General features: G+C 39.3%; 1 protein-coding gene across 1 annotated transcript; it reads left to right on the top strand.

The window, feature by feature from the left end:
• Positions 1-1,416: 1,416 nt before the first annotated feature.
• gpr35b (G-protein coupled receptor 35 b) lies at positions 1,417-17,192 on the top strand. The gene is made up of 2 exons (XM_058069213.1): positions 1,417-1,460; positions 16,101-17,192. Exons 1-2 carry the CDS (start codon positions 1,417-1,419, stop codon positions 16,942-16,944), a joined length of 888 nt encoding a protein of 295 aa, XP_057925196.1. The 3' UTR covers positions 16,945-17,192.
• The last annotated feature ends 1,085 nt before the right edge of the window (positions 17,193-18,277 follow it).

Raw genomic sequence — 18,277 nt, 5'->3', positions numbered from 1 at the left:
GACACTGTAAGATAAGTATTAGATTTGCAATGTGATTTTAATTGTAAAAAAAATAAATAAATAAAAGGTCCCACTACCATTTCCTTGAGGAGCCCAGAGAGTTGATTACGGGACGCATAACCTGGCCATTCAGTATATTCAGGTCATCTTACATCAGGGGTCTCAAACTCAATTTACCTGGGGGCCACTGGAGCTAGGGTCTGGGCAAGGCTGGGCCGCATCAGGTTTTCAAAAAAAAAAAAACAAAAAAAAACGCATTTATTAAAAACAGAAAAATATACAAACTTTTTCAGTGCTTTGGTTCCGATTTTCTACAATAAAAGCTCTGATAAAACATTCCACTGTTCTCAAATATCTTAATTTTTTATTTTTCTGCACAAAATAAGATGAAAAATAAATAAACAAATCAAGAATAAAGAAAATCAATCAATCAGTAATAAATAAATATAATAATCATAATAATAATAAAACGGCAAATGATAAAAACTCAAGAAACCACATATAGTTGGTGGGTAGACAAATTATTTTTATCAGATTTAAATTAACAAAGCATTATTAGAGCCCTGTAGACATGACAAAACACGACTATAGTCACATTTATACTTTTTTTATTTACAACATATTGCGCAACTGCAGGGTCTTGAGACACATGCTAACTCGCAAACTAGAGAGCTAGCGACCTAAACGGTAGCCTTCAAGTTATTTCCTTTAAACTTAAATAGCCAAAAACTTACCACTTTCACACGGATAGGGAGGATAACTATTAACAGTTATTTAACCTTTAACATGAACATTAATCAAACGTAATAATTTTTTCTGGGTACATGATACCATACAGCATCCATATCAAACTTGCGCAGGCCGCACTAACATTAAACTTTCATATCAAGGCGGGGGCCTCAAACTTGTGTCCTGCGGGCCACATTTGGCCCGCGGGCCGCATGTCTGAGACCCCTGTCTTGCATCATTGTTTGGACGCATAATGTTGGTTTACCAAGACCTGACCAACTGTAGAAAACTCAACCCAATTAGCTCTGTATCGAATATTGTGCAGGCTTCTCAATCATTTGAACTCACTAACGCTAGTTTTTGTTTAACATGCTGTTGCTTAGTCCTACAAGTGTATATATAGCAAGTATTTATATACAGTCCAAATCATTTCCTACTTACTGTTTAAAGGTACACCCATAGCAGACTTTACCATGGTGAGAGGCTTGGCATCAGTAAAATAACAACTGGTGGTGGTGCTTTGTGTTTTTTATGCTGAAGTTATTATTATTGTTAATTAGTGGTGTCATTTTGCCAAAAGCTGCCCCTCAATTTTGTGGTGAGGAGACAAGAAGTAGCCTTTGAAGTAGCGTCTGATGGTTATTGGCCTGTGCTAAGCACAAGTAACAACGTTCATTTGAGCCAAGGATGGTCTCGACGGACAGCCTGTCGGCTCCTCTGGCTCAGGGCTGGTAACACTTTTTTGGGTCTACCACTTGACCTTTTTGTTCCATGCAACCATCCGTTTTTTTTAAGAAGTGCTGCAAGAGGCCTTGCTTATGCAGCTCAACAGTCCAAACACATTCAAAGAGAGAAAATGTTTTGTGTACTTTTACCATCAAGAGATTTACCATGTACTTTTACCATCAGTGTGAGTACCTGACAGAAAATGACATTGAATCCACATTTTTGCCAAGATTGCGGCTTTTATAGACTTTTAAAGACTGATGAGCCTATTTCACGTAAATGTTTTTTGCAATGAATTGCTTACTAAAAAATATTTTTCTCTCACTCCCATTTATTCTTTTTGCATTTTGAATACCTACTTTGAACCTCCTTAACACCCAACAGTGCGAACTGTAAATTCTTGCACCTTATTCACTGTATTCATTTTATTGAAATTGTTATCAGAATGTATTTCACTTGTTTACATTATGTCAGTCACATTTTGTTCTCTTCCCGTGTGAGAGGAAAGAAAGGTGTTACAATAATAGCAGTTAAACATATATTTTTTAATGAAACACTATAACTTTGTGCACTGTAAAGGAAAACTAAAAAATACAAATTGAAAGATAATGATAAAATCCATCAGCTCCAATCCTTATGTGGCACGTGAACACACGTCTCTCTTTTCTGTGCGTTGTAAAGATATAAAAACAGATAAAAAGAGACAACTCGTGACTGCACCTAATGGAATACACCCATGCCGCCTACAAAGACCACTATAAAAACAAATTCATGAATACGTATAGTGGCGGTAGTGGCTGATATCAGTGAAAAAGGACAGGATCAATATTGGCGATACTTGCTTTAGAACACAGATCATAGAGACAACCAAGTAGCATCTTATTTCATATCTTTAGGATGCACAGAAAAAAAAGAAGGACATTCCTGCTAGACATTGGAATGCATGTATCAACGTGGTTGACACCCAAGTTGGCCATCATCTTGTTCTCCTCCTCAAGATTAGCCAACGGGAGACATTGTGATTGTCCATGACATGACATGCATTTTTAGTTAAACTGGTGAATTGGTCAATAAATGCATGTGTCTAATAATACTTTTGCATGCTTTCTAATTAGACTATGTTTCTAAAGAAACGTCAGCTTTAAGAAATTGTATTTTTATTCAGCTCGATTGAATTCTGTGTCCATGGAATGTTTAGTGGTTTAGTGGTTTAGAGGTTTTTCCTCCAATAATTGCTCTCACAGTATGCCGATTCTCCAAGGAGAAGCTCCTGAGTTTATACCCAGTGACCATGAGAAGTTCGATTCCCCTTAGTTCCTGTTTGGTTTCATTTCCCTACATGTCTTGTTGTTTTGAATAAACAGATATATGTACGTAGTTCCGTACATTGTAGCAGTTTTGCTTATATCGAATTACAGTGGCTTTATAGCACAGTGCATGCAACAAATCATAATGATCATATTTGTTTTTTGTTTTATGCCTGTTTGCAGTCAAGCACATTCTTCTCTGTAGTCTATTATAAACATGTGCGTAGGAAAGACCGCGTCAGTGGTGATGAGGAGGTGGACAATGATAATGGAGGGTTGGGGGAAGGGAGGGGGGGGGGGGGGGGCTTACGTATGATGCAATGTTCTGGCAGCAGTGTTATGAAACAGCATGAAGGCAGAGATTACTCAAACTAGGTTAGTAGAGCAGCCCAGCACAGAGCAGCTCCAGTCACGGCTTCTTTTTTTTTTTTAATTTCTTTTCTCGCTCTCTCTCGCTCTCACACTCTCTCACACATGCACGTACACACACTGACACACAGGCACACATATCGTTTTTCCTCCAAGCCTATAGTTTTGTATCCTTTCTCCTTCTACACTTTGTCTCACCTCAATCAATCATCAATCTTCTGATGCAAATCCTCACTTTTTGCAGCCACTGCTGACATTTTTTTCCCATTCAGCCATTTGCTGTTTTTCCCTTCCTCTCACCCTGCACACACACCTCCTCTAAAGACCCTCTGTTCTATGTCTCCCTTGACAACAGCAGCGCCACTTTGACCTTAGCGCTTATGTAACCGTGGTGCAGATTGGTTAGACAGCAGGGGAAGGAGAGGGAGAGAAAGAGAGAGAGAGAAGGGAAGGTTTCAGCATGGCCGACATTTTGTTGCCTGATGAGAATGTAAGAGGTGAAACAAGAGGCAAGGAAGAAGGAGAAGAAGAGCTTAGAGATGGGATATCTTTGGGAGGTTGCCAGCAGCTGCATAACAGGATGAGGGAGCAGATGGGGGAAGAAGGCTGAAATGATACAAACATGAGTTTTTAGCATCATAATTCTTCTGACAACAAGAAAACCTGTAGAAAAAAAGATAAACAATGTTTTTCAAATCATCTGAAGAATTCTATGCTATCCCATTGTTTGGCTTTACAATGAAAATGAATGAATTCATGTTTTAATATGAATATGTTTTGCATGTTTATGCATATTTATGCTTGTATATTTGCAACACATCTAAATATGAAGCAGCAACCTGCCCACTAGAACTACAGTAATATCCATCCATCCATTGTCTATGACGCTTATCCTCATCAGGGTTGCGGGAGTATGCTGGAGCCTATCCCTGCTGACTTCTGGCTAGAGGCGGGGTACACCAATCCTTGCAAAACTGTGGATTTGGATTCAATTACAATTATCACTTGATGGCAAAGGCAAAAAAGATTATTCACTTAGAACAGGGGTCTCAAACTCAATTTACCTGGGGGCCACCGGAGCTAGGTTCTGGGTGAAGCCGGGCTGCATCAGGTTTTCAAAAAAAAAACCCAAAACGCATTTATTAAAAACTGAAAAAAAAATCAATAAAAAAACTATCTTCAATGCTTTTGCTTCTGCTATACCCTACACTTTTTCAGTACTTTGGTTCCGGTTTTCCACACCAAAATATCTGATAAAACATTCCACTGTTCTCAAATATCTTAATTTTTATTTTTCTATACACAAAATAAGATTAAAAATAAATAAATAAACAAATTAAGAATAAAGACAATAAATCAATCAATCAGTAATAAATAAGTAAAATAATAATAAAACAGCAAATAAGAAAAACGTAAGAAACCAGAAATTATTTTTTTCAGATTCAAATGTACAGTATTAACAGTTATTTAACCTTTAACATGAACATTAATGAAACTTAATAATTTGACCCAATTAGCAAGTTAGCATCGTACTCAGTTCCATCTGGGAGCAGCGTGGTAACTTTAACAACATGTTTTGATGAGATGCTTTATCTTGACGTGTATTTTCCCTTTTATTCCAAATCATTTCCTGCATTTATTTGTACCCAGCGTCATAAGCCTTTAGCTTCATTGCTAATCCAAAGCAAAACAGGGCGGGGTAACAGGGTAGGGTAACAGTATGGGCAGGGCAAAATCATGTTAATTGTGTCCGGTGTGCACACAGCTTTAGGCTGTCATTTCAACATTAAACTCTGGTATCAAGGTGGGGGCCTCAAACTAGCGTCTTGCGGGCCGCATTTGGCCCGACGTGTTCATTCAATCTAAATCACAAATCACGTTTCTAACAAGAAAAAGTGAATCAGCTATACAAGAGCACAAGCTCTGGTTGTTGAGAACATATCAATATACAGTATTTATGTTGTACTGTACATATACTACAAAGCAATTTTGTTACAATGGTACATGATGCTCTGCTCAGTTCATTTTATTGGACCGGTCAGGTCCTCGTGCAGACAGATTGTTGTTTGCCGTTGGTGTCTCCTGCACCCCATCAAAGCTGGTGCAGCCTTGTGACGCTGCAGGGTTACATTTAAAGGCCTCGCTCACATCAAAGCTTCTTTGTAGTGATGACAGTTGGACTGTAACTGATTGGCTGCACATGGTTTCAGATGGGGGCCCCATAGCCAATCTCGGTGCCTTAGCCACAACAACTATGTACATTCCTGTCTCGCTTCTCTAACGCCAATGTCGTGAAGCAGATAAGATAATGACGATGATTTTTCTTTACTATTCCATGCTGAAAACGCATAAATTAATGTGAAGCTGTGAAGCCAAAGCAGGTACTAATTCATGGATATGGCATAAAATGACTTAGAACATAATTTCATGGTAACATCTTCCTTCTTTTTGGCTGACAGGAGTGCTCAGCATCAGACGATTCACTTGTCAAACTCCAGCAGTAGTCTGCCATCATACTGACATTCCATCTTACATTATACTTTTTTCCCATCACTTTTACTGTATGTTCCATTGAAATCTTTACGACAACTGCACTAAGACTGCCAAGAGAAGTGAAGCTCAACAAGATAGAATATCACTCCTGCTTCCAGTGAAATGATCCAGTGAACCGATGCAAAATGAGCACTTTCAGCAATAATCTGTCTTAAACAGCTGCAAATCTAAGGCAGATTACAAATAATTGCTTTGCTTTTTGTGTATGCTGTATGGCAGGGGTCTCAAACTCGCGGCCCGCGGGCCAAATGCTAGACGCTAGTTTGAGGCCCCCACTTTGATACCAAAGTTTAATGTTGAAATGACAGCTTAAAGCTGTGTGTACACCGGACACAATTAACATGATTTTGCCTCGCCCATACTGTTACCCTACCCTGTTACCCCGCCCTGTTTTGCTTTGGATTAGCAATGAAGTGCTTATGAATGCTTATGACGCTGGGTACAAATAAATGCAGGAAATGATTTGGAATAAAAGGGAAAATACACGTCAAGATAAAGCATCTCATCAAACATGTTGTTAAAGTTACCACGCTGCTCCCAGATGGAACTGAGTACGATGCTAACTTGCTAATTGGGTCAAATTATTAAGTTTCATTAATGTTCATGTTAAAGGTTAAATAACTGTTAATACTGTACATTTGAATCTGAAATTTTTTTTTTCTACCAACTGTATGTGGTTTCTTACGTTTTTCTTATTTGCTGTTGTGTTATTATTTTACTTATTTATTACTGATTGATTGATTTATTGTCTTTATTCTTAATTTGTTTATTTTTTTAATCTTATTTTGTGTATAGAAAAATAAAAATTAAGATATTTGAGAACAGTGGAATGTTTTATCAGATATTTTGGTGTGGAAAACCGGAACCAAAGTACTGAAAAAGTGTAGGGTATAGCACAGGGGTCGGCAACCTTTACTATGAAAAGAGCCATTTTACCCCCTTGCCCACTAAAGAAAAATAGCCTGGAGCCGCAAAACATAGTATGTTTAAAACAACATTGGAGGGAATTTGGGGGAATCAAAGTAGTTCAGATAAGAAAAGACGAGTTGGAGTACTCTTGCTAGTATTGGAGATGAACTTACATAAATGTACGTGTGAACTTACTTGATTTGTTTACTCTGCCGCAAACAGGTTCCCATGCAGCAGTTTTTTTAAATTATCTCAAATTTATTTTTTAGAATTGTCAAATAGCTCTGGGAAAGTATTACTCATTTTCCTTCATGTTTACCTGTGTGAGAGAGAACTGAATAGCATCCTGTCTGTTCATCCAATCACCAGTCAGAACTCGGCCAGGATGCATTCATGGTCTCACACAATGTTGGATTACAAAGACATGCATTTTCCCCACTCGGGTGTTTAAAAATCTTCAAGCATTGCAAAGCGGCTGCACGGCGGGCGAGTGTTTAGTGCGCAGACCTCACAGCGAGGAGACCCGAGTTCAATCCCACCCTCGGCCATCTCTGTGTGGAGTTTGCATGTTCTCCCTGTGCATGCGTGGGTTTTCTCCGGGTACTCCGGTTTCCTCCCACATTCCAAAAACATGCTAGGTTAATTGGCCACTCCAAATTGTCCATAGGTATGAATGTGAGTGTGAATGGTTGTTTGTCTATATGTGCCCTGTGATTGGCTGGCCACCAGTCCAGGGTGTACCCCGCCTCTCGCCCAAAGACAGCTGGGATAGGCTCCAGCACCCCCGTGACCCTTGTGAGGAAAAGCGGTAGAAAATGAATGAATGAATGCAAAGGGAGCCACAACAAAGAGGCTGAAGAGCCACATGCGGCTCTGGAGCCGTGGGTTGCTGACCCCTGGTATAGCAGAAGCAAAAGCATTGAAGATAGTTTTTTTATTGATTTTTTTTCCAGTTTTTAATAAATGCGTTTTGGGTTTTTTTTGAAAACCTGATGCGGCCCGGCTTCACCCAGAACCTAGCTCTGGTGGCCCCCAGGTAAATTTAGTTTGAGACCCCTGCTGAATGGCATTTTAAGACTTTTAGGGGGAGTGAGGGTTACCAAAAATGAAGGCTGATACAAAAAAAAAACACATTCAAAATCAATGCCCTAAAATTTGCCAAGTTTTTTCTATGTATCAAAAATTGTGTAGACCAATGTGATAGATAAAATTCACAACTGCGTGTTTATTCCTTCACTTCACATTCACAAACGCTTACACAAGCACGTAAACATGCAGTGAACTGTGCCATATTATGTCAGCATCCTCCCTGTGCTGTAATCCTGTGCTCCGACATTTCGCATTGGCTAAATCTGCTTGTTTTCTCCTCTCTGAAGGTGCTGTAATCCTCCCCTCCCTGCCTGCAGCTATAGCCGGTTCAACTGGAGCTTGGTCTTTTCTGCGTCACTAGGTCAGTGTGCCAGTTTCCCTCCTGCCACTCCTTCCTCACCACCTTTATGTGTTATTTGCTTTGCCCTTTCTTTTATACCTTTTAAAAGCTATTTTGCTATTTCAGTGCTTTTTTGTCATACCCTGTGCAGTGTCAGAGTGTGATAAATCTATATCAGGGGTCTCAAACTCAATTTACCTGGGGGCCACTGGAGCTAGGGTCTGTGCAAGGCTGGGCAAGGTTTTAAAAAAACAAAAACAAAAAAAAAGAAAATATATAAGAAAAATATACAAACTTTTTCAGTGCTTTGGTTCTGATTTTCTTCAATAAAAGCTCTGATAAAACATTCCGCTGTTCTCAAATATCTTAATTTTTATTTTTCTGCACAAAATAAGATGAAAAATAAATAAACAAATCAAGAATAAAGAAAATCAATCAATCAGTAATAAGTAAATAAATATAATAATAACAATAAAACGGCAAATAATACAAACTTAAGAAACCACATATAGTTGGTGGGTAGACAAATTATTTTTTTCAGATTAAAATGAACAAAGCATTATTAGAGCCCTGTAGACATGACAAAACATATATAGTATACTATACAACTATAGTCACATTTATACTTTTTTTTATTTACAACATATTGCGCAACTGCAGGGTCTTGAGACACATGCTGGCTTGCAAACTAGAGAGCTAGCGACCTAAACGGTGGCCTTCAAGTTATTTCCTTTAAACTTAAATAGCCAAAAACTTACCACTTCCACACGGATAGGGAGGATAACTATTAACAGTTATTTAACCTTTAACATGAACATTAATCAAACGTAATAATTTTTTCTGGGTACATGATACCATACAGCATCCATATCAAACTTGCGCGGGCCGCGTGTTTGAGACCCCTGGTCTATATGGTTTAAATAAAACAGCCAAGGTCAATATAGGTACAGAGTATCTCATTGAGCAAATATATCCCTACCTCGAATAAGATTGATTGCCGGGTGATGAGCAAACATACAGTATATTTTTATGTTGTCCTTGACCTGATTTTACATAGCAGGTTTTTAGGGGTTTCTCATATATTCTGATATTTATATTCCCCACTTTCTATCCCTGCTATGTTAGCAAATTCTCCTATTGGTTGTCCACTCTCATGATATGCCCAGACATGACTCGACAAACACTGTCAGGAACATATTTCTTTTTCCGTCACTCGGTCCACCATGGTGCTTATAGGCCCATCAATCGTTTTGTTCCTTTTCCACTCCCACATGCACTTGAATAGAGGAAGGCCTGCTAGTGTTGACACAGTAATGGTACTGAGACTCTGAATTAGGTAATACATTAACTAAAAAGAGGATGCTCTTGAGCGATTAGAGTGCAAACTTGTTCATTATGCACATATGTGAGGTCAAGCAGTATTTCTTGCGTGTACACAAGCCCAGATGCAAATATATGCTATGCAAATAGCTGCAAAAAAGAAGTTGCCATGGCAACCCGGATTGTGTTTATCTCCAGTGTGACTCAAAGTGCTTTGCCGTATGAACCTGACCCAGTTACATGCTGTAGTGTGTGTGATTCCCCCGCTCCCTACCTTTGTGCACATGTACGGTGTTGTGTTGTGATTCTTGTTTTATTTTGTAACCAAGGCCATCAAGTGTCAGGAGGAGGAAATAATTATCCAATATCTTTCATATTTTCCACAAGGGAATACTTTCATCTTTTCCGTATGCTTCCTTCATGTTTAACCCAATGACCTATATCTCTTGTTGCCTCTTTGTGTCATCTGGGCATTCGCATCCTTATCGCCTGCCTTTTATCCACCCATATACTCTTTGATTCACTCGTCAGCTTTAATTTCCTTCAGAGCCAAGCTGTATGTTTGTTTAAGCCGCTAACAGTCCCGCATTATCTAATCATGGACGGCTGGAGTCTTTTGAAATGAACGCACATGCATGAAATGTGATGTAAATTCAAATCACAATGTTTTTATTCACCAGCTCCTTGTCAGGTTAATCACATTCACCACCCACTGGTTTTTGCCTTTGCAGAAATCTGGCATTCATCATCTCAGATTTTGTGTTAATCAACACAGAAACAGTGCATTTGATAATGAGTTGATAAGGCAGTTCTGTGCAGCCTCCCCTATGACTCATAGCAGCGCAAGGCCTGTACAGAGACATCTAGTGTCGGCCCGGGGATAACACAGGACGGCCTTATGTAATAGTTGGAGTTTGCTCTAGATTGTGCATATTGCATGGGTCTCAGCCCATTTTGATCAGAAGATTGCAGAGACACATGACGAGTCACAAGCTGTTATGCATCTGAAACTGCGGTAAAGGCGCTAGTTGTTGTCCTTCTTGCAAATACTGTTAAAAATAGGTCAAAATAGGTGCCTTCGAAAGCGACATTATGTAACTTTGTCAGTGTGATCTATTTATGTGCAGGTCAAGTGTCACAGCAGTTTACATTTATCATACTTAAGGGGTTCATCCAGTAAACAATTTTTTTTCATAACAGTGCTTGAATTTCCATTTGCATGCAGATTGGTAAACATTATGCAATGCTTGAAAATTATGCAATCCTCTTTTGGATGAAATGATGAAACTAATTAACTGATGTACAGATGACTCATCTAACGTGAATAGAAATCCACAGTGTTGTATGGACGCCCGCTGATGCTAATAAGAAAGACGTGTGAAAGAAGTGCGAAATTCTGCATTGCGTCACAACGGGAACAGGAGAAGGAGAGTTTGGTCAGAGGCTCTGGGAGGGGACAGAGGGGTGTGTCTTAACTGACCTAGTTACAGCAATAGAAGCACCCTCCCACCCCCCACCACCACACCTCTCCCACAGCATCCACCATTCCTGCATGACTTTGTGATGTGTAAAGGGCGCTTTCAAACAGCACTAGACAGAATAGAAGTCAAGCAGAGGCAGACAGAGGGGTGGAAAAGTGAGACGGGCGGACGGGATGCGACACAATTAAGGTCGACTGAGACTTGCAGACAAATATATCCACAATAATATACTGTGCAGGGCTGGGAAATATCTCTGCACAAACAGGAAGAGCCTTGAGGGTCTTACAACAAATTGATAACAACAACAGGCTGCATACTTATTATTAAACCCCCACACATCCTGTTTTAAATGAGATTTTTTGCCTTCATTGTGAGGGAAATCAAATCTTTGACGCGAAAAGCAGCTTCTAATAAAGTCAGAAATGCAATAACTGCAAAAACACAAGGCTTTGATTACTTACAAACATGCTCTAATCTCACATTTCCTGTGCTTCTTAGGGTAAAACTCAACTTTTACTGCCATTGAATGTATACTCTGATGTTAGGGGTTAAGTATGCAGAGTTAATGGCAGATATTTGACTTTATAAACAACGGCAGTATACCTAACCTCCAGGCTCTTTGCTAACTCTGTGCCTTCAAGTAGTGCACTAAGTGGGACAAATTAGAGCAGTATTGGACAACATTGTGAACTTTCCTAAAACACACTCCATATCATCTTAAAAATAGTTGTCATTATCCAAAAGGACAAGTTAAAGGGCAACTCATTTCTGCCAAACGATCTGCTCTGTCATCTGCTTTTGTCTTATAACTGTTCCGCTTAGCCTGCCCAAGGCTTTTTCCAGATTTTTTCCTTCCACATTTCCATCCTCCTCATTCTTTCTGACCCCTCTCACTCACCAAGCAGTCTTTTCCTTCCCTTGCTTAACAACTTGGAGAAGTTTCATGCTGGAGTCTGCCTTGTAATGACTTTTATTATCTATGTGTCTTGTGACATGGATCTGAGGGAAACAGCCAGTTTCAAACCTATTTCTGTATAACCACCATGGCCAACCATAGAAAGCATCCTTTCTGTCCTCCCTTACAAAACTAATAATACTTGTATTTAAATGCTCTTTGTCACGAAAGTAAGTACAGCATTTTTATTTTATTTTATTTGGGCAAATATATGAAACATTACAGTGCATTTCTTACATCAATCAAAATATAACTTTCCATTATTTACATTTGTATTCAACTATCTGATCACAAGCTCAAAAGGAGTAGGCTGAAGCAAAAGCTTATCAATGCCTACCCCTTTTTGCAAGATTTATTACAGTGTATCTTCTCCAGGGACTATAGACATGAAACTTAGTCCTAGTGAGTGCACAGCTTGTGTAGAAATATATAATAATATCCACTAAAATTGAGTCCACATACAGATATTAATATTGGATACTGGTCTGAAAAAATCTGAAATCTTCGATATCACTGCTACTCTATGGGATCCCAACAACAATGCTAAGGAGCAGGACAACGTAAAAAAGCATCACATAAAACAGCACAAGACCACAGAGCCGAAAAAAACACAACACGTCCCCCCAAACAACCAATGTCGTCCAAAACATCTGCAAAATGTGATAAAGTGACTATTTCCCATACTTACTGTTTGAGTAATCTCTTGATCAAGCCTTTTCCAACATTCCACACGACAAAATAAGTAATAAAGGTCTATATCATTTGTGCTGATGTTAAGATGGTAAGAACTATACTGTAATGTATAGTGAAGAAGTTGTATTGGAACACCCCTAACTGTTGAATATACCTGGCAACACAAATGAGTAGTGTATGTGCATGAGTGCTGACGGTACTTTGGGAGCAACAGTTCATTGAAGTAAACAAAAATTCCAAGATGTACTTTACACTGACTACTGTAAATCTTGTGGGTATACTGATTTTTGTGAGATACCGTACATAATATTTCATATTCCAGTTTCCATATCCTTTACAAGCAGACATTTTCTGTAACGTTCAAGTACTTACAATTTGTCATTATACACTTTGAATGGGCCGCACGGTTGTGAGTGGTTAGCATGTTGGCCACACAGTCAATTCTACGCTGGGGCATCCCTGTGTGGAGTTTGCATGTGCGTGGGTTTTCTCCGGGTACTCCGGTTTCCTCCCACATTCCAAAAACATGCTAGGTTAATTAGCGACTCCAAATTGTCCATAGGTATGAATGTGAGTGTGAATGGTTGATTGTCTATATGTGCCCTGTGATTGGCTGGCGACCAGTCCAGGGTGTACCCTGCCTCTTGCCCAAAGACAGCTGGGGTGGGCTCCAGCATACCCTCCATACGATGTCCTGTCTCAATGTCATGCAGTATACTCAGGGCCTTAAGTACTGTAAACTCTTCTACCAAAAGCATCACAGTATAGTTGCAGTACGAGTCTGCTTGCTAGCGACAGCACCGCAATGAAAAATAAAGTGAGCGATAGAGAGACTGCTGACACACTGACATACATTTCCAGAGGGGAAAAACTCATTTTGGCATCACATTAGTTGTTTCTTTTTCCTTTCCTGCTAAAAGAACAAATTGCTGACCCATTTCTCTTAACAATCCAGCTTTTGAGTGATAATGTGCTCTAAAATACTAACAGACATTTCTTTATTTATTTTACGGTATCCTGAGGGATATTCTGTTCCAAAGTAGATAGGAAAACACTACATAAGATAAGATAAGATAAGATAAGATATGCCTTTATTCGTCTCTCAGTGGGGAAATTTGCATTGCACAGCAGCAAAGAGTACAGAATCAGTTAAGCAGTACAAAATACACAATATAGAAAAATAAACAATATAAACAAAATCAACAGTTTTTCCCAGAGTTATATACAATACAGTATGCAGATAATATGAAACGAGATGAGATATATGACCAGTCTATACACTGAGATCTTGAGTTAAAGTGAGTTTAAAGTGAGTTAATATGAGGCATCATGGAAATACTTCATATAGAACTTAGTATATTGTATTGTATTGTATATAATACATACATTGCTGGGCCCTTTTTAAAAAAAAAATTTTAACAACATTTTTGCAAAATGTGAGTATACAATTTAGCTGCTTTATTTCCTGCTTTTGAAATCTGTTGCAGTTACCTTGTACTTTTGAGTAGTAGTAGTCAGGACGTGAATTAAGACTGAAACTTTTTATGAGACCCGTGGAGGCCCCCTGGAAAACTCGGGGCCCCAGGCAACTGCCCAAGTGCCTTTTACATTTGATGCAGTATGATGCAGTTTCAGTATGATGCAGTTTCAGTATGATGCGGTGCATTTCTACAGAATACAGAATATTGTTAAATACGTGATTATGTTTGTAATTGCATGATGACTTGTTAATACAGCACTTGGGTGTTATTACACTATGCAAGTTTGCTTAATGTTGAAGATAGTATTAATATAAAATATGCTCCACACATGACGCTGTGATGATCAGTGTTTGTGGTTGCAGTCTGCACTTGCTGGTAAGTGTAAGTACCGAAAGCATGGCCTCTTCCTGTGTTTCATGTATAGACGTACTGCATAAGGAAATGCACTCACTGTGCATAGCTTCACACATCTTTGACGGGTAGACATATGCGGGTGAAGTTGCTTTCAAATGATTTCAGCAAATGCGGTAAGTTGATTTTTTGTAAAGGCAAGTTAAGACTTATGTATTTAAACCAATTACGTCTTTGCTTTTAGAAAACAAGGAGTATAAATTGTCTCCTGGTTTATGCATTAACAGCCTAACCATTAAGATGTTAACAAAACAAAAGTTTAAGATTAAAATATGATGTGCAGTGAGGATTTTTTTTGAATGAATGTACAGTCAGCAAACATGTTCACTATCTACAAGTATTAATAATGGTAATGGTTTATTTATATCAGATTACAATTGAGTGCATCCCATAATCAGTTCACAGTTCCACATGTCCAAAAGGAGTAGGAAGAAGCAAAGCTTATTAAATCCTACCCTTCCATCTGGTACTTTTACAATCAGTAACTGTTACATTTGTTCACTTCCTGCTTTCCATAATACAGTTTAGGTTTTTTTTTAATGCCGAAGTACAAGGTGATATGACCATACAGTGACATAATGGGTACCATATTAAGTGTCAATATAGTGATATATATAGCACATCATAACTGGTTCAAGACTCTTCATAATAAAAACTATATCATTATAGTTGTGAAAAGGGACTGTAATTACAGTGGTGTGAAAAAGTGTTTGCACCCTTCTTGATTTAGTATTAGTAAATTATTAGTTTTAGTTAATTATTAGTCAACGATAACGCAACTGAACACAATGCAGGTTTTCAATTAAACTTTCTATCATTAAAGGAGGCGCCGCACAGTATACGAGTGGTTAGCATGTACGTAGGCCACACAGTCATGAAATTGGGTAGACAGTTTGAAAACAGGCTTGACTTATTACTGGCAAAGCGAACGAGGCTCCTGCTCCGGTTGTACAAGGACGGAATGGCACTTAGTACTGTGCCACCAATCCTGTACTCCCGGAGCACCCCCAACAGGAACCACAAGGGACACGGTCCAATGCCTTTTCCAAGTCTACAAAGCACATGTAGACGGATTGGGCAAACTCCCATATACACTCCAGTACCCTTGCAAGGGTGTAGAGCTGGTCCAGTTCAGGACTGGGTAGGGCAAATCAGGGCAAACATCACTGTATTAATTTTCATAACAAACAGAAATAGTTATAATAACTTATGGCAATAATTAATTAATTCATTCATTCATTTTCTGCCGCTTATCCTCATGAGGGTCGCGGGGGTGTTGGAGCCTATCCCAGCTGTATTCAAGCGAGAGGCGGGGTACAACCCGGGCTGGTCGCTAGCCGATCACAGGGCACATATAGACAAACAACCATTCACACTCACAACTTATGGCAATAATTAATTCATTCATTCATTCATTTTCTGCCGCTTATCCTCATGAGGGTCGCAGGGGTGCTGGAGCCTATCCCAGCCTTATTCAAGCGAGAGGCAGGGTACACCCTGGACTGGTCGCCAGCCAATCACAGAGCACATATAGACAAACAACCATTCACACTCACAACTTATGGCAATAATCATAAATGATAATATACTCAATCATTATACTAATCATAGCCAAGCCAATACTTCCATACTCCTCCACCTTAGTGAATGATTGTCATGAATGTTTGGACCTTTGCTGTTTTTGTCACTCACAGCCACTTTTACTGCTTGACTGTTTTTACAGACAAACGTGTGCAGCATCAGCAATGCTAGCTGTACAGTGGACAGCCTTCTGGGCCTGGCTTACTGTCCTTTGTTGGTCCTGGGGTTGCTAGTCAATGCTGCGGCTCTGTGTGCTTTCATACAGCAGAAATCATGGACAGACACCCACATCTACATGTTCAACCTGGTTATAGCTGACTCTTCCCTCATAATCTGCCTCCCCTTTAGGATCTACCATTCTTTCTTCTGCTTGGAAAAGACTTATTGGTGTACTTTTTTTATTTCCACACATTTCATCAACATGTATGCCAGCATTATGACCTCCATGGCCATCAGCGTCCACCGCTACTTGGTTGTCAGCTTTCCATTGCTGGTGAGGACATGGAGAAAGAAGAAGGCCACAGCCTTTGTTGTGTGTTTGCTCATTTGGGGATCTTTAGTGACAACAGCTATTGTATACCGAGAGGAGAATTACCCTCACAAACTTTGGACATGCTTTGAAAGATGTAAGGATCAACCACTTCGTTTCAACTTTATTGTGATTCTGTTACTTCTCGGCTTCCTGGCTCCGTTGGTGACAGTCGTGTTTTGTTCAAGTCGAATTATCTGCATTGTGTTAAAAGCAGAGGGCGGCGCCTCATCATCGGTGCAAAGAAACATTGTTGGCATAGTAACAGCAAATATGCTCGTCTTCATTTGCTGTTACACGCCCATCCATGTTGGCTTTTTGGTGAACTACTTCTACAAGGCACCGGCAAACTGGCAGTTTCTCTACCTACCTGTACATGAATATTTACGTGTGTCGGAGTGGATTGCATCGTCTAACTGCTGCTTGGATTCAATTGGCTATTATTTCTTACTGAAAAAGGTTTATCCATAAGTCAGTCAACAAAGAAGGGTTGCCTCTGTGACTAGTTTGTTTGACTGCCCACAATGGAAACAACAGTACAGAGTATAAACTATGCAGTTTAACCCATTAACCCATAATGCAATTTTGACAGTCCCCTCAAAGATTATAATACAGTTCCTGGTAGTACTGCTCCTCGAAAAACTGGTTTTTGGGAGCACATGTTATATGGTAGACCAAACTAAAAATGGTAAATAGTCTTCTATAGCACTTTTCCACCTCCAAGGCACGCAAAGACACTGTTATCATATTTACCTACTGGTGACAGAATGTTAGGAGCAACTGGGGTCAGCCTATCTTGCCCAAGGATACTGTACTTGTACTGTACAACATGATCACCGGAGAACAGAGGATTGAACCCTCAACCTTCAGGTTGGAAGACGATCGCTCTACCACCAATCAATTCATTTTGCCTTCCAACGTAACTGAAGTTATGTTTTTTTCTGAAGATGCTGTGCCACTCCTGAAGTCTTTTAGCTCCTCTTGGGAGGGAGCCCACTTGGAAAACCACTTATGCGTATAGCATCAGCTATAATTACCAAAAGTGTTGGTATGTCTGTATTTTGAAAGATGATTTTGGACATTTGGACATGGAACATTTAGTCACAATATATTTACAGGATAAAAACCCATTCAACAACATGATATTCATTTGACCTCAAAATGTGGCAATGGTTATGAATTAATTTGAGGTTAACTGTACATTGCTAAATTCTGACAAAAGAAATGGACTAGATGTTGTGAGTAAAGATGTTTTTTCAGTATTATTATTCCAGGATAAACTTTCTCAAATGGTTTTCAATGTGCATTACACAATTTTGCCATAAGTAAAAAGAGAAGCTGTGGTTATTAGTTGCCCATAATATGTGTGAATTATATATTGAGTCTAAAAATGGGTTGACTTTAGAGCCCTCTTCTACTTTACAGTGCTTACTAAGCTGCAAATTATATTTTTGGTTGATTTGTTGGATATACAGTTAAAATATGCAATAAAACAGTCATGTGATTAAAGTGTAGACTCTCAGCAATCATTTCAAAGCTTTCACAAAATGATTGGCTTGCTGTAAATATTTGGACTGGAATGGAATGTAAATGTATGGAAGCTTAAATGCATCACAAAACGATTTTCCTCGAAACAAAAGAGTGCAGGGGCAGCACGGCGGACTAGTGGTTAGCGCGCAGACCTCACAGCTAGGAGACCAGGGTTCAATTCCACCCTCGGCCATCTCTGTGTGGAGTTTGCATGTTCTCCCCGTGCATGCGTGGGTTTTCCTCCCGCATTCCAAAGACATGCTAGGTTAATTGG

This window comes from Doryrhamphus excisus, chromosome 3 (genome assembly GCF_030265055.1).
Source record: "Doryrhamphus excisus isolate RoL2022-K1 chromosome 3, RoL_Dexc_1.0, whole genome shotgun sequence".
NCBI classification, from domain to species: Eukaryota; Metazoa; Chordata; class Actinopteri; order Syngnathiformes; family Syngnathidae; genus Doryrhamphus; species Doryrhamphus excisus.
Note: the sequence above shows the minus strand (reverse complement) of the source record. Positions and strands in the feature narration are given on the sequence as shown.

What these genes read in the sequence shown, in the direction of transcription:
- gpr35b (XM_058069213.1), top strand. Translation starts at nt 1,417, where the DNA reads ATGGTCTCGACGGACAGCCTGTCGGCTCCTCTGGCTCAGGGCTG. An exon ending in GCTCCTCTGGCTCAGGGCTG is followed by an intron (nt 1,461 to 16,100) that starts GTAACACTTTTT and finishes AAACGTGTGCAG; the next exon opens with CATCAGCAATGCTAGCTGTA.